At 41.9% G+C, this 16,713-nt stretch overlaps 1 protein-coding gene across 1 annotated transcript; it reads right to left on the reverse strand.

Moving 5' to 3' along the window:
• Positions 1-1,362: 1,362 nt before the first annotated feature.
• Positions 1,363-16,454, reverse strand: RSRC2 (arginine and serine rich coiled-coil 2; the record flags this gene model as incomplete). The annotated part of the gene is given in 10 exon segments (XM_080717883.1): positions 1,363-1,542; positions 3,629-3,718; positions 4,065-4,297; positions 5,539-5,618; positions 8,711-8,833; positions 11,609-11,812; positions 12,819-13,009; positions 15,216-15,259; positions 16,374-16,394; positions 16,397-16,454. Coding segments are annotated over 10 exon segments (1,224 nt in total).
• Positions 16,455-16,713: the final 259 nt, after the last annotated feature.

Here is a 16,713-nt window from a genome sequence, read left to right on the forward strand (position 1 = left end):
TATAGCCAGCAACCTCCTTGTTGTAGCTTTATCTTCAACACCGGCAACTACCAAACCCTAGCCAGCCGTTCTGATCACTCGAAAGCCAGTGGTCTTTCTCTGTGTAGCTCACATCTTATCCCACAGGGCAGCATGGCCTTCTAGCCGCCGTGCCGTCCACGTCATCACATGCAAGGCAAAACACTCCAAAATGGCAAAATCCAGTCACTTGATTTTAACCCGTGAGTTGACAACATTTACCCCGAGTTTTCAGACAGGTGTCAGGCAGATGTGTCGCGTATGCTGAGAGCATGAGGCTGGCACACAAAGCCTTGGCTTCAACCCCAGTGCCAAAAGTTAGCAAGAAAATAAGGCCTAAGTTATCCTAATCAACGCGCATCCTTGTATTGTGGCACTTGTTACACTGTGATATTTTCCAAAGAATTTTTCTAAGAAAAATTAAGACACTATTACTCTGATATAATAAATTATAGGTTTGGTCGTTCCCTCCTTATTCCAACTGATGCCCTATCCAATCAGTGACAAAGCTGTTTCTCGATTTTCAGTTCATGCTTGGGAAGACTTCAAGGGGGTAATGAGCAAAGGGCATACAGAGGACTTGTTATAAGGCACTTTATTAAAATAAAAGTGCTGACATCCCTTGAACGCAGTGTCCTATTTCCTGAAGAACAAGGCGGATGTAACGAGCTGTGCACCTGCGCCGCCCCGGCAGGGCGGGAGACACACTTGACAGGCATCTGTTGTTTCCACTTCCTTTTACATTTCTGCTCTCAGCTCCCCAGGATTCCCCCCAACAGTTAACTTAAAAAAAAAGTTCTAGCCAGTGTTTTCCAATAGCAATTGCAAAATGCTATAGAAATCAAAAAATAAGAATACCAGGTAACTTGAAATTATCACCAGTTTTGAGAAAAACCATTTTATTATCACCACCACCCAGCTTGTCTGTGCTGGATTATGTAGGAAAGGACCAGATCTTCTAAAGAACATCTACGTGACGTTTCTTTCATGTTTCAGGAGATGAAAATAACTGTACAAGGGCAAGTACAAAAGTGCAGGAGCGCGCGGACACGAACTACGTGGGACATTGTACCCCTCCTGCGCTGTGATGCATCTGAAAAGGAGAATTCATGAACTAAAAATATTGGCCTCCTATAGTCCTGTCAAGTTTAATGGAAGTGGGTTTAACCTGATTACAACACTAACACCAGTATCACTGATCTGATATTTACAAAAATTGGTATTTTTTCAATAAATTAAAGTCAATGCAACACCCATGCAAGCTAGAATGCTAGCCGTTTGGTGAACAAGGACCTGGCATCAGAACAAGTCTGTAAGTCCCAAACTTTCAAAGCGCCACCTCGCTCAGACCGTGTCCATTCCTCGCATTGAAGACGTGAAGCCCAAGCCCATTCCTCGCTGCGTGTGGGTCTGCGATCTTGCCATTTCATACTGAGCGTCGAGATTCCGAAACACTTCTTCCTGTTGCTTCAAAGTCTTGTAGCTTTCTTCATCAACTGAGCTACATCCAGCTTCATCTTCACTCTAAACATATTTAAAACATTTAAAATGAATTCTGATGGAAATAAAAGGTGACTCACTTGACGGCATTATGAAATTTTATTTTCATAATGCATAATTTAACCTCAATTACTTAGCTTCCATTAACCACTTAAATAGTCCAAGAAAGGCAATGTTCTTTCTAGGAACAGAATACAGCGGGATGCAATGGGAATTATTATTAGTTGGATGATAAAAAAAAAAAAGTATATCACATAAAAGACAGTATCTCTCTCTCTCCAAATATATAGATGCCACAGAGAAAAGTAAAAGGAAAACTGCACGAGTGCTTAAGGAATGCCGCTCTCTTTAGCCACGCCCCATCCTTCTGTCCTTTCCTTTCCCAGGCGGTGGCATGGGGAGGCACGGAGGAGGGCCTGGCCAAGTGTGCAACAAATGGGCTGTGAGGCCTGGTGTGCCGGTGCACGCCTGTCACCCAAGTACATGAAAGGCGGTTCCAGTCCAGCCTCATCAACTTACACTGTTTCAAAATATAAAGGAAAAAGGCCTGGGAATGTATCCAAAAAGTACAACACCTTGGGTCAATCCCTAAGGCCAAAGGAAAACAAAAAAGTACACTGAAAAGGTGGCGGGTGAGCAGACGGCAGAAGAAAGGGAGTCACAGTTAGTGAGAAGAGAAACCGCGCAGCCAGGAGAGCCAGGACTTGGGAGGCCGGAAGAGGAAGAATGAAGTTGGAGGCCAGCCTCAGCAATTTACCAAGGCTGTGCTTTAAAATAAAAAATAAAACATGGAGTGGTGCCATATTCTTGTAATCCCAGTAACTGGGAGGCTGAGACAGGAGGATTGCACGATCCTCAGCATCTCAGTGAGGCCATTTCCAAATAAAATATAAAATAGGTCTGAAGGTGTCGCTTGGAGGTAGAAGGCCCCTGGGTTACATCCCCAGTACCCCCCACACAAAAATAGAATTGGGAGTGTAGCTCAGAGGTAAAATGCCCTAAGTTCAATCTCTAGCACACACACATTTGCATGAGCACACCCCCGCAAAAGAACACAGTGCAAAGAATGTTAACAGGAAGTGCAATCAGACTTCAGCTTGTCAAGAAACAGCCAGCTTACTGTAGCTTAGCCTAAGCCGAATAGTTCCTCAGTGAAAAGCTAATCCCCTTAATAATAACCAAAATATAACTGTGAACCGTTCCAATTTTTTATTCAAAAATTCTGTATTCAAGTTAATATAGTCTGTGTACAGTTCAACAAAATCCTAATTTTCTACAACTTAAAAAAAGCATTCAGAAACTTAAAACCTTAACAAAATTCAGTACTGTTGGGTGTGGTGGCCACACCTGTAATCCCAGTATGGGAGACGGAGACAGAAGGATCACAGGCTCTTGGCAAGGCTCAGGAACTTTGCCAGATCCCGTTTCCAAGTAAAATATAAAAAATAAAATGGGACCAGGGGTGTACTTCAGAGGCAGAATACCCCTAAGTTCAACCCCTACCACCACAATTTAAAAAGGGGGAAGGGCGGTATTTTGTCCCCCAGAGAATTCAGAGTTCAAGTAATCCCATTTCATTTTATTTCATTTTTGCAGTACCAGGAATTGAACCCGGGGAATTTCCACACCCAAGCCCTATTTTTATTCTTTCTTTTGAAACAGGGCCCTCACTAAGTTTAAAAGGCCTCACTAAGTAGCTGAGGCTGGCTACAAACTTGCGATTCTCGTGCCTGGCTTCATTAATTCTATTTTAAAATGTCATCTTTCAAGCCAGGCGTGGTGGCGCAGGTTTGTAATCCCAGAATCGGGGAGGCTGAGACCAGAGGATCGCGCAGGTTCGAAGCCAGCCTCAGCTACTTAGTGAGGCCCTTTGCAACTCAGTGAGATCCTATTTCAAAATAAAGAATGGAAAAAAAGTCATCTTTCTTTACTGAGAAATTTGTAATTCCAGACAAGATTCACCTAGGATACAAAGTGAGTAATACTCAGTAAGCATGTTATGTTGAGCAGTCAGCGCTGTCGGTGAGGACACAGGTATGGACTCATCTGGAGACCACGAAGCTCAACAGTGTGCCCAAGCGCTGACATGGAAACGCCGCACGTGACTCACCTTAATACCCATCAGCTTCCGAAATTTGACATTTTGGTCCTTGTTTCCAAAATTCAATTTTTCCCATATTTCAGCAGATTGGGATTTGTCCTGTTAAGAAACGCTAAATTTTAGAACAGGTAAAATTAAATCTTTTTGTAGAATATTGTATTTCTCAACAATATAATTTAAATCAATAAGCAAAATAACATTAATGGCTTCTAGTAGTGGGATTTCAAGTTATTGTAAGTACTAGATTACAGGTATGCGCCAGCACCTACCTTCCTAATAAATCTTTAAGGAAGCAGCTAATCCAAGAGGCCTTTCCCGCCTGTAGGACTGTATGGTAAAGTAACTGGTTTTCCTCAAAAACTTGACTCCTCATCATTTGTGTTTTCAGTTTTTATATAAAATAGCTAATTAGAGATAACCGAGATGGGCGCATTCAAGTACTCACCCCTTCTTTCTTGCCTTGCCAAAGCATCTTCCTTTTTTTCTCCTGCTCTGCGAACTTCATGGGGTTCACGGCGGCTGGGTTATAGTAGCTGGGCACGGCGATGCCGGTCTCGGCCAGCGCCTTGGCCTGCAGCGCTGCCATCTGAGCGGCCATGGCGATCTGAGGAGTCACTTGCGTCCCCGACGCCAGCAAGGCTGCGACATTGAGCACAGAGCCTCCCGTGGCTGCAGCTGCTGCAGGGGTGCAGGGGGGATTTTCATTAACCTATTCATATACCACACCGCCCAGTCTGTAAAAAGGCGTTGCCATTTCCACCAAACACAAAGGAATGTTAGCTTCTTAAGCATCAACATTCCAGTGTTTATCAATGGACACACTAAGATCTCATTTACTTCTTTGCGGATGACAAGAGTTATGCGAACAGGAAGGTGGGATTGTCAGTGAAAATAAACTATGGTGCTTGGAACTCAAATGAAAAAAATCTAGCATTTATTTGAACTTTTTTTATATGCTAGAAAATGTTTACAGATATCTCATTTGAAATTAATAACAAATATTTAGAAGTACTAAGCAAGCATTAGTCACATCAAGAGGCACACAGGCCAAGGCCTATCAAGGTTATACTGCAGGCCCGGCATTTCCACAGGGGTTGAGTCAGTCTTTTGACTCTGGCGTTGAATCAGACTGACTCTTCTGATTACATTTCTTTCAGTCCAGACTATAGCCCAGAGGTTCCCCAAGTGGGAAGTCCCTTACCTGGAAGTGCTGGAACAGAAGACGAATATATATAAAAGAACAGGAATACGGTACCGCATCTTTCTTTTTCAGGTGGTACTGGGCACTAAACCCAGGGGCTTTCTACTTCCGGGCTATACTCCAGACCTATTTCATACTTTTATCTGGAAACAGGGTCTCACTAAGTAGCTGAGGCTGGCTTCGAACCGGTGCGAACCGCCTGTCTCAGGCTCCCAAGCGCAGGGATTACAAGCGTGCACCTCCACGCCTGGCTCCCCCAACTTTTTAAATTTTGAAACTGGGTTTCCTAAGTGGTCATCCTTTCTCAGATTCACAGAGTGCTGAATTTATAAGCATGTGCCATCATCTGTGGCTCAGTCCACCTTCCTAAAACAATTGTATTCCTCAAATCACAACTAGAAGACATTTGCGGTGAAGACTAAAGTGCTACATGCACACGAACAGTCATTAACCTATCCCCAAATCATCTGTGTGGACCAAGTAGACAATGTCATACATAGAGGGACAGGGACGCAGCACCTAACAGGTAACGAGGCTGGGCTCGATCCCTGGCACCATAAAACAAAGCCACAAAGAACCTAAGACGTGGAAGCAGGAACGGCGACCCAGCACACCGGTGGGTGGCAGACATCTCAGAGGCTTCTTTAACAACTTTGCTGTATTTTCCAAATTTTCTACAAAGAACATTCCACACATTTATAATGAAATAAAAACTCACCTGCAGCCATTTCTTGCTGTTTTTGCTTTTCAACCATTTCTTTTTCTCGCTGTTCTTGTAATTTCTTTGCCCTCTCCAATCTGTCAGGCAATTTAAATAATTTTAAAACATAAATCCAATATGTACTTTTATACACACAGAGACAACACACTTAAATCCCCAGCCCTTTTTACTTTGAATGGTCTCAACAGGTCACCATGGCTGGCCTTGCACTTGCAATCATTCTGTCTAGGCCACCAAGGGCGGAAGCCGCAAGCCTGTGCTCACCACGCCCCACTTCTTTTAATTTTGCTACTGAAGATGGAACCCAGGAGCATTCTACCTCTGAGCTACACCCCAGCCCTATTTTTTACATTTTATTTGAAACAGGGTCTCACTGAGTTGCAAAGGGCCTAAGTAGCTGAGGCTGTCATGAAACTAGATCCTCCTGTCCCAGCCTCCCAAGTGCTGGGATGACAAGCGTGAGTCACCAGCTTGCTTCTGATTTTTTATTTATTTACTTTTTTGGGTGGTACTGGGGTTCCCGGACACCCTTCTACCTCCGGGCTACACTCCCAGACCTATTTTTTATTTTTTTTTTAAGTTTGGAAACAGGGTCTCCTAAACCAGCGCTGCTGGCTTCGCACCTGCGCGATCCTCCTGTCTCCGCCTCCAAAGCGCGGGGATTACAAGCGTGCGCCACCACGCCCGGCATTGCTTTTGATTTTTAATGAGACATGGTCTCAGTATGCTGCCTAGGCTGGCCCTGAATGCCTGGACACAAACAACCACCCTTGCTGTAACCGTCTGAGTAGCTATGACTATTGGCACATGCCATAGCATTCTGAACTAAAAGATCAAAAATTATAATGGTTTCATGTGCAATCCCTCCCCCAAAGATTAAAAACTTAAAAATTCTTCAAACTTTGTCAGGACTGGCTACTAGAGAAAATATAAAATCAATCTCCAAAACCATATTGAGAGATGAATTTCAGGGTATATTTAGTAGTACACAATCAGTTTATAAAATTACTCAAGTTCTTCTTGAGGGAGACAATTAATTTTAACTCAAACAGATTTTGTTATATCATTCAAGTCAGTATAATTTTTTTTTGCATGTGTGGTACTGAAAATGAAACGCAGGGACATTCCTACCTCCAGGCTATACCCTCAGCCCTTTTTATTTTGAAACAGGGTCTCACTAAATTACAGAGGGCCTAAGTGAGGCTGTCCGCGAACCACAATCCTCTGGTCTCAGCCTCCTGAATGCTGGGATTACAAGCATGCGCCACAACGCATGGCTTTGAGGATAGTTTTAAACCTGTGATCCTGTCTCAGCCTTCCAAATACAGGGATCATAAGTGTGTGTCACCACATCTGGCTTCAAGTTAGTATAACTTAAAAAGCCTTAAGTAAAAGGGCAAGTAAAAGCCGGGCGTGGTGGCACACACTTGTAATCCCTGCGCTTGGGAGGCGGAGACAGGAGGATCGCGCAGGTTCGAAGCCAGCCTTGCTGGCTTAAGAGACCCTGTTTCCAAATAAAATATAAAACAGGTCTGGGAGTGTAGTCAGGAGGTAGAAGGGTTCCGTCCCCAGTACCACCAAAAAAAAAGGGGCAACCAAACCCTGCCATCTTTATAATTTAATAAAACAAAGTAAAAACCTGTATTCAAAACGTAGCCACTGAAGAAATCTAGCACTAGGCAAAGGAACTGGGGGGGGGAAAAACTCATCTCAAAATAAAAATAGAATTTTCCATACTGAATTAACTAATGAATATACATACTAAATGTATTTGTCAAGTTTACTTCCTATATACCTAGTAAGTAATAGCATCTTCATAATCAGTTCCTGAGATTGAGCCCTTATTCTCATAGATGCCTGGAGGCCGCCCTTTGCTCTTTAAGGAGGTAGCATTAGGTAGGGATAGGGAAAGCTGTCTCTGTGGACATGAGGTAATAAAGCACAGCATGATATTGTACTTGCTTTAACAATTGATGAGGTTTACATAAAAGATAAACGTTAGGAATCTATAATCTCATTCCTTCTTATTGAGCACATATGCAACAAAGACATAGTATAAACTTGATTTTGTACTTGAGAAAAAGTTTCTGATTGGGGTAATAATAAAACAAAGGATGTAGATCAGAGAACTATTTCTAAACAGCTTTAAATTCTGACACTGAAAAACAAATAAGGAACAAACAAAAATCATTTGAAACTCAGGAATCAAATTCTGAAACTAGATGATCTCATGCCACACATGAAGCATCACCAAGAATCGAAGTAAAAAAGCCTGAGGTGCTAGTAATAGCTTCATTTTAATAAATCAGAAATTTAAATAAACACAGTAGGTTTATAGTAAATACAAGTAAATAAGAAACTTGAGGGCTTAAAAATACTTGTCAGAGTTAATGAATCATTCACTCTAAGTTAGTCCAGACTTTGCAGTGAAACACTTTGGAATTCTCATTTCAGTTTCAGAAAGAAAGTCTGCCTATCAGGGGTCGCACTGAGATGGCCGCTGCGGTCTGGATCAGCCCCACTCGCCACGGTGAATGGCGTGAAGAAGGGTGAGCTCACACCTTTGCTGCTGCTGGTCAGCTGGAGCTTCTGCCAGGCTGGCTTCACAGGGCAGCAGCACATCAGGCGACACTGTGATAACTGTATTTTTATAATGGAAAAAAAAATACAAACTCAATTTCTTAAAGAAAAAAACCCCCAAGAGTCTAACTTTTAGAAGGTGCTTGGAGCCTCGTTCACCTGTCTCCTCTGAGGCAGCTCTGAGACGCCTCCTGCAGGTTTCAGTCAGAGAATCCCGTGTGGTCCCACAACCACTCGCTTTGAAACAGTGGAAATATGAAAACTACAATGTCTTCCCGGCGTAACAGATAACAGCTTCACCTCAGAGGTAAAACAAAGGCTAAGCGTGACAAAAACTTATCTGGGAATCGAAGTGTTTCAGACACCTCAATCTTCCTAGTCATGCAAATAAATGAATGACTAAGATAAAAATTAAAGAACCTTTCTAGAGTTCCACATGGCAAAGCTGCCACAGCACTCACGGTTCATTTTTTTGGAATTATCTTTTGACATAAGAGCATTCACTGTGTTGACACAACTGAGCCTCTACGTAAAATTCAACAGAAGAAAGCTGGATTAGGCAAGGACGACAGGAGTATAAAGCACGCACCTCCTAGCCAAGGCCTCCTGGGCATCCATTGCAGTGTTTCTGCCTCTGAAGGGAGGTGGACTGGGAGTCCGGCTTAAACTTCTGCTAAATCTCCTCGGTTTTTCAATTCTCTTCTTTCTATCTCTGTAATAAACCAGATTTTAATTACCTCATTATGGGGAAATAATTATGTTAACCAAGCAATTTTGTTCATAGGTATCAATACACATCAAAGTGATATACTGTTCTAGCCCAGCACAGGCTTACACGGCTGTTTCACATCCTATTCTGTAGTAGTACACGTGGCGCCCAGCGCCTCATCTGCACTACTACTCCACTACTTCTCTACTCAGGACCTATGTCTGCAGCACTGTGTAATGCGCCCAGTCTGGCTCAAACTCCACTCTCCTGCCTCGGCCTCCCGAGCAGCGGGGCCTGTGCGGGGTGCGCCGGCACACCACCCGTCTCCTCTGCATAGTCACTAAGTGCTGCAACACTAGCCTTGCACATCAGTCGCTTGGCGGATTCGTAAGCCAAGGGGTATAATAAATCACACACTTCTAATATTTTAAACTGCAATGTGTCTGTCACATGTGTTAGGAAATACAAGGTTATTGATCACTAAAACAAAACAAATAAAACAAAAAATAGCTTTTCAACAGAATGGCATTAGTAGCCACACCTGGCAGTGTCAGCAATCTGAACAGCCTAAAAACAGATTTAAAACACTGACTGCATTTCATTTCACTAATTTATCGTGTGTGTGTGTGTGTGTTTGTGTGTGTATAAACTGAGAACCAAATCCAGAGGCATCCTACCTCTGAGTTACAACCCTGTCCCTATTTTATTGTATTTACTCTGAAACAGGGCCTCACTAAATACTGAGGCCGGCCGTCACCTGCAATCCCCGTCTCAGCTTCCCAAAGCGCTGCCATCGCAGTATGCACCACAACACCCGGTTCACTGCACTAAATTCAGAATGGTAAAGTTTTATCAGTCTATAGACTAAACCCAATGGGTAAAATTTGACACTGAATTTTTTCTTTTTGTTGGTACTAAGGATTGAACTCAGGGGCATTCCACCTCTAAGCTATATCCCCCAGCCCTACTTTTTATTTCAAACTGTATAAGTTGCAGAGGACCTCACTAAATTGCTGAGGCTGGCCTCGACCCTGCAATCTGTCTCAGCCTCCAAAGTACTGGGATTACGAGCTTGTGTGTCACCATATCTGGCTTGAAAACTGATTCTCATAAAGTTCAAACAAGCGATAAACTGAAAAAACCAAGTGTAGGTAGGCATGTTTTACCTATATTTTAATTCTTGTAGATTTTAGGATTTAAAAGGCTTACCATTTGCACGTTAGCAATATATACATAAAACTGTGGCAATATAAATGAGGACTCTCTGAATACCACTATAATGTCCCTTCTGTAATTTTTGTTGTTGTTATGTGAGTGGGGTGATAGGGATTAAGCTCAGGAGCACTCTAGCCGAGCTACACCCCAGCCCTACTTTGTTCTGAAACAGAGTATCACATTGCAAGGGGGGGGGGCTGTCCTTGAACCTGAGATCCTCTTGTTTCAGTCTCAAGTACTAGGATTACAGGCATGTGCCACCATGCCTGACACCCCCATGCTATTATTTGTGTTACTCATCAACAAATTACTTAAAAAGCTTCCTCTGAATTGAGACAGTTTTGAATTAAATTGATCTTTCTAGCCGGGCATGGTGGCATATGCTTGTAATCCCAGCATTCGTTTTTTTCTTTTTTTTTGTGGGTTCCATCCCAGACCCGCAAAAAATAAATAAATAAAAATAAGTAAATTGATCTTTCTGAGGTCATACATATAACACAGTTGGATCAAGCATATGGTTGGATTTTGCATTTAAATAAGTTTGGAACTTCATCTTAGTACTAATATTTAATATCATTTTATACTTACTGGACACGTTATTTAACATCTCTACACCTAACAGACTTAACTTACAACACGGTTGTTCTGAGAAATAGATGATTTAATAGGTTAAAGAGTATCTGGAAGCCGGGCGTGGTGGCGCACGCTTGTAATCCCAGCATTTGGGAAGGTGAGACGGGAGGATCGCGGTTCACAGACAGACTCAGCTACTTAGTGAGGCCCTTGGCAACTCAGTGAGACCCTGTTTCAAAACAAAATAAAAAATAGGGCTGGTGGTGTAGCTCGGAGGTAGAATGCCCCTGGGTTCCATCCCTAGTATCACGGGGATGGGGGGGGGTGGTGTATGGCCCATGGTAGTCCTTCAATAAACGTTAACTTTTGTGATCATAAAAGTAATTCAGTGAATTCAAAACAACTTTGTAATTAAATAGAATCACAGGATTAACCATGCCCACACATCAGAGATTCATATCACACAAGAACGAGAATGCTGTTTAATCAAACCAGAGCCTCAAGCACACTCTACCACTGAGGCATACCCAAGGCTCTAAGGTTTTTTAAATTATTATTATTGGTACTGGGGATAGAACCCAGGGGCATTCTGTAAGCTACACCATCAGCCTTAACTTTTATTCTTTATTTTGAAACAGGGTCTCAGAGTTGTTAAGGACCTAAGTAGCTGAGGCTGTCCAGGAACTGCGATCTTCCCATCTCAGCCTCCCAAATGCTGGGATTACAAGTGTGCACCGCCACATCCGGCTTCCTTTTTCTTTGAAATAGGTCTTGCTACGTTGCTGAGGCTGGCTGAGCCGGCCATCCTCCTGTTTCAGCCTCCAAGTACCGGGGTTTCAGGCGTGCGCCACCATACCCGGCCCTAGGTTCGTTTTTATCAATGAGGTTATGAGTTAAAGATCACTTCATCTTGATCTATAAAATCTAGTTTGGTGAACAACCAAACCTGTTAGGGCCTATTAGATTCTGCTCAGGAGAGCAAGCACCTACCGGCTTCTACTCCTTGTCCTGCTCCTGCTTCTAGTCCTATGCCTGTGCCTAGACCGTGAGCGGGACCGAGATCGGGCGCGCCGTTTTCTTTCCCTGCTCCTGGATCGAGACTTCTTCCTCTCTCTGCTTCTGGATCGTGACTTCTTCCGCTCCCTGCTCCTGGATCGAGACTTCTTCCGCTCCCTGCTTCTACTGCGATGGCGCCTATAATTCAAATGCAAAAACGTGTGGTTACATAGTTGTGTGCTCTACATACACATCGTGAATTTGTTATCTGCAGAGTGCAATCAAGATAGGAAATACACTACTGTGCTGGGACAGAAAAGAGGTTAAGGTTTTCCCTACTATTTGATGACGCCTCACAAGGAACACAGTAAAGCTCCAGGTGCTGGCGCAGTCCACCCAAATATACGATTCCATTCAACACTCGAAAAGAACGTGCCTTCCAGTCGGGCGTGGTGGGCACGCTCGTCATCCCAGCATTCGGGAGGCTGAGACAGGAGGAATCGTGGTTTGTAAACGGCCTCGGCTACTTAGTGAAGCCCTTTGCAACTCAGTGAGACCCTGTTTCCAAATAAACAATTAAAAATGGGGTTGGGGTATAGCTTGAAGGCAGAATGCCCCTGGGTTCCACCCATAGTATAGGGGGGAAAAAAAAAAAGATTATGCCTTCCTATAGTATTTATAAATATTCAAATTTCAGGACATACACATATTGCCCAGAGAATTCTCCAAATGCATAATGCTAAGCACTGTCTTCTGAAAACCAAAAACAAAAAACAAACAAAAAACCCCCACAAAAAACAAAAACAAAATCCCCACAAATTTGAACCATGACCCAGCGCTTCAAAAATCACAAAAGAAAACTTAGTGCTTAGGATCAAACACATTCTACTCCAATAATGTGAAAAGATTGTTTATTCACTTAAATTACATTATAAAAATCAACTTTTTTCACTGTGAAGATTATACACGGCCGAGGGAAATCTAGCCATTAATCCCATGTGTTAACCGTCCCTCAACCCCACTCTTGGAAATCACTTTGACATTTAACAGAAATCAAAGCTCCAAAAACATTAGCTTTTAGGTGGCAAATGTGTCAAGTTAGCAAGAAATATCAAATTTTTAGTTAAGATCTTTTGCATAATGGGTTAATGAGAAACTTATATAACTGTAAGAGAAAGTGCTGACTTACACCCAAGCTCCTTACCTCTCGCGGGACCTCGACCGTGAGTGGCTTCTGCCTCGCGACGACTTCCTCTCTTTGCGCTTGTGTCTGTCCTCGCCGTTTTCCGATGAGTTCAGCCGCTCTCTTCCTTTATCAGAAGAATGCTCTTTGTCATTATGCTCCTCCGACTTGTGTTTCTTAGAGGATTTATCTTTGGATTCGTGTCTTCTTGCCTGTTTTAACAAGAAGTTGGTTCTTTCAGGAAAATAGTGCAACAAAAAGAGTTAGTATGGGTATCAGTTAGACAAAAATGTTGTGATGCAACATTAGTAACCTTAGGAGTGTGTGGCAAATGTTGCAGATGTAATTACTAGTCCTATTTTTCTTTATAAACACCCAAAATGCAGTTTTCCCCCCAAGATATTTTAGTACCATAATAAAACTGAAATATTCAAAAACATTATACCAAAGAGGAATTTTGATATTTATCTAAAATACAAATATGTATATACATAAACTTCTAGATCCTGAATACACAGTAAGTTTTAAAAGTAAACAATAATGGCAATAAGGACACAAAAGATGCACTGGGAAAGGTCCTTCAATGAGGTAGTTAAGTACCATTAATTTTAGTAAACATTAATATTTTCTGCAACTTAAATTATGTCATGTCCTCTCTAAAAGATATACTTTGATTTTTCTCCCAATGTCTGAACTGTGATGTAGTAACTTATCATCTTGCAATATCCCAATAGGCTTAGAGTTCTATTAAATGTCATGGACCTAAGGTAGAAAATGCCGACTACCCATTTTCATTAAGAATTCAAACTAAACATAATTAATCCTTGTGCCATCATACTGAGTACATACTTTCTCCATACTCTGAAAGATTAAGAACAAAAGCTTTCAAACATATGTATTCATAAATTTAGCGAGTTATGTGAATGGTTGAGTTTCCACCCTACTATTCAAATACCAAAGAAGGAAGTGCTTAAATGTTCCCCCACTGAAATGTCAAACCCATCGTGTGGTTAAACCTTAAATCCCAAATATCTCAGGATTATTAAATCTTACATCAACCCTCTTACTTGAGGTATGTATACCTACGCTAAGAGTGAGAGCCACAAAGCTCCACAGGAGCGGCCGTGGAGGCCATGTTCTTCTGAAGCCCAACCCACCGACACCACCTGTCAGTCATGTCCCCCACATAGGCCATAGCTTGTTTCTTTTCACTCAAGATTAACATTTAAGAGCCAAAAACCTAGCCAATCATCCTGGAACATGCATGATGATACATCTGAAAATGATCATAGTGATTCTATATTTTGCACAAAAATGAGACCTGGAGACAAACTAAATTTTAGTTTCATTGCCAGTTCTCTCTATTACCTCAGAAAAGAAAAAGTCCATGATTTTGCCAAGTACTGGCAGTCTGGGAAAGCTTTAAATGGTTAAAATTCTAAAGGTTTTAGTGTTTATTTCTAACCAGTTTTTCAAACATAAACAGTACTATTTAAAAAAAAACATTAACACCCTTAACTGATTTAAGATATATTAAGGGAAATAGGAGTTTGAATGACTAATAGTTACCTTATCATGAAGTAGGCTTATTATTTTGCTATCTGAGTCTGCAGCGTCTTCAGTTCAGTCTCTTCGCGCATTAGCACGCTGAGTATGATTTATTATAGAAATGTTATCATGTGAGCTAAACAAAATAGTCATTTTCACAAAAACTCCTAAATTAAAAACGTAACAGAGCTTCCATTAGGGGACGAGGTGAAGTCCCTGGCCACTTTGGGAATCCCTAGTCCAGCCCCGTGCCTCTCTCCTCCCTTCCTGGCTGCCGCCTGCGGCCCTGGCTGGCTACTGCTGCCTCCGGGTGGCCGGGAACCACCTGGGAACGCACGCTGCCTCTCCTCTCCTCCTCAGGCGCTGTCGGCCTTGCCAGCTGCCCCTCGCCTACGCCTGTACTTCAAACTCCAACTCTGCTAGGGCATCCAGCAAGTTACTAAAGAAAGAGGACTCATCACCTTCCATGAAGAAAAAGTAGCCCATGGATCTCAAGAGGACCGCCACTAAGGATGACTGCTATACGAAATCCTGAGCAGCTGCCAGGCATAGGGAGTCTGGGGACCTCAGATTAATGGAAGCTCTGTGTGACAGGCCTAAAAAAACCAATTATATTCTTCATAAGAAATTTTTATTGTGAATATTTTCACAATATAACAAAATTAATAGTTTTTGAAGGTACTTTTCATATAAACAACTATCTTCTTGAAAAATGAGGATTCCAAATCATGCTTATTTTATAATCCAATTAACCGTTTAAAAACTTCAAGTTTTGGTACTTACCTGAACAATGTCATATAGTCATAAACATTTCTACCAGATACTTTATAAGTATTTTAAAGCACCTATTCACTACAAAGTGCTAATTACCTCTTTGCTTCTGCTCCGGCTCCTGTGTTTTCTTCCTTCATTATCTGTGAACATACACAAAAACATGTATAAAAATACAGACACATTAGCTTAAACATAAATTCCAACCAATGCAGTGTGAAGAACAATTTCCAATTCTACAATTTGTAATCATGCTACTTGAGAAGCTGAAGAATTCTGGAGAGGCACCAAGCACAACACACCGCTGATCTCTTGCCTGCATTTCAACCAAGTTTCCTAGTACTGATATCACTGATAGCAGTATCTCTGATTTCACGACACTAGTTTGACAAAAGCAAATTAAAATCCAAGAAAACCTCTATATTTATATCACCATTCCAACATAAGAGACACAGTGGTATCAGACACATGGAAAACAAAAACCTATCACAACACAAAAAACTTCCCAGTACTGTAATTTAGTTAACTGTTCATGTAGTCAAGGTGTCTGCTGTTCTTAGAAATGCTATTATTGGCAGGAGGGAGGCTCCGCTGTCACAGGATGGCAGAAAGCATCGTCCAAATCGTGGGTCACGATCAATACTTAAAATACTAAAAATAGAAAAAAACCCAGTATATAATGTACACATTCACACACACACACACTGGAGTATATATATTTGTATTGTGAAGTAATCACTGGCGTGTGTGTGTGTAGTACTGGGCAATTAATCCAAGGCCACTCATCTCCAAAGCTATACTCCTAGCCCTTTTTCTTTTGAAACAGACTCTTGTTAAGTTGCTGAGGCTCTGTTTTAATCTCAATCCTCTGGTCTCAAAATAAAAATAAAATAAATAGGGCTGAATGTGTAGCTTGGAGGTAGATTGTCCCTGGGTCCAAACACCAGTACTATAAAAATGTCCAAAAAAAAAAAAAAAAACAATATACATTCATTATCCATCTTTTTTTTTTATGGTACTGGGGTTCCTGGAAGCCCTTCTACCTCCAGGCTACACTCCCAGACCTATTTTTATATGTTTTTATTTGGAAACAGGGTCTCTTAAGCGAGCGCGGCTGGCTTCGAACCTGCGCGATCCTCCTGTCTCCGCTTCCCTAGCGCGAGGATTACAAGCGTGCGCCGCCACACCAGGTTCATTATCCATTTGAGATTGGGAAGGGCATATATTAAAATTTACCATCAAACTAAAATGTCTTACCGGACTTTCGTTTTCTTTCTCTTGACCTTGATCGTGATCTGGAATAATGATGTTTTGAGGCTCTAGGAGAAACAGATACATCTGACTGCTCTTTTTTCTTATCACTATCAGGGGATGTCTTTTCTGGGGCTAGTCCTTCACGTTCTGTATCACTAGCCTAAAAGTTCAAAGAAAAGTGGTTAAAGTCCTCAATTATATTTAACATGTGTCCAGTTTCTTAAAAAGGGAAAAAGACATGACATGTCAGGCATGACAGTGCACACTTATAATCCCAGTACTCGGGAGGCCGAGGAGGATGATCTTGAGTTCATGGCCAGCCTCAGCAACCTCAACCTCTACT

Source organism: Muscardinus avellanarius (genome assembly GCF_963383645.1).
Source record: "Muscardinus avellanarius genome assembly, chromosome: 21".
In the NCBI taxonomy this organism is placed as follows: Eukaryota; Metazoa; Chordata; class Mammalia; order Rodentia; family Gliridae; genus Muscardinus; species Muscardinus avellanarius.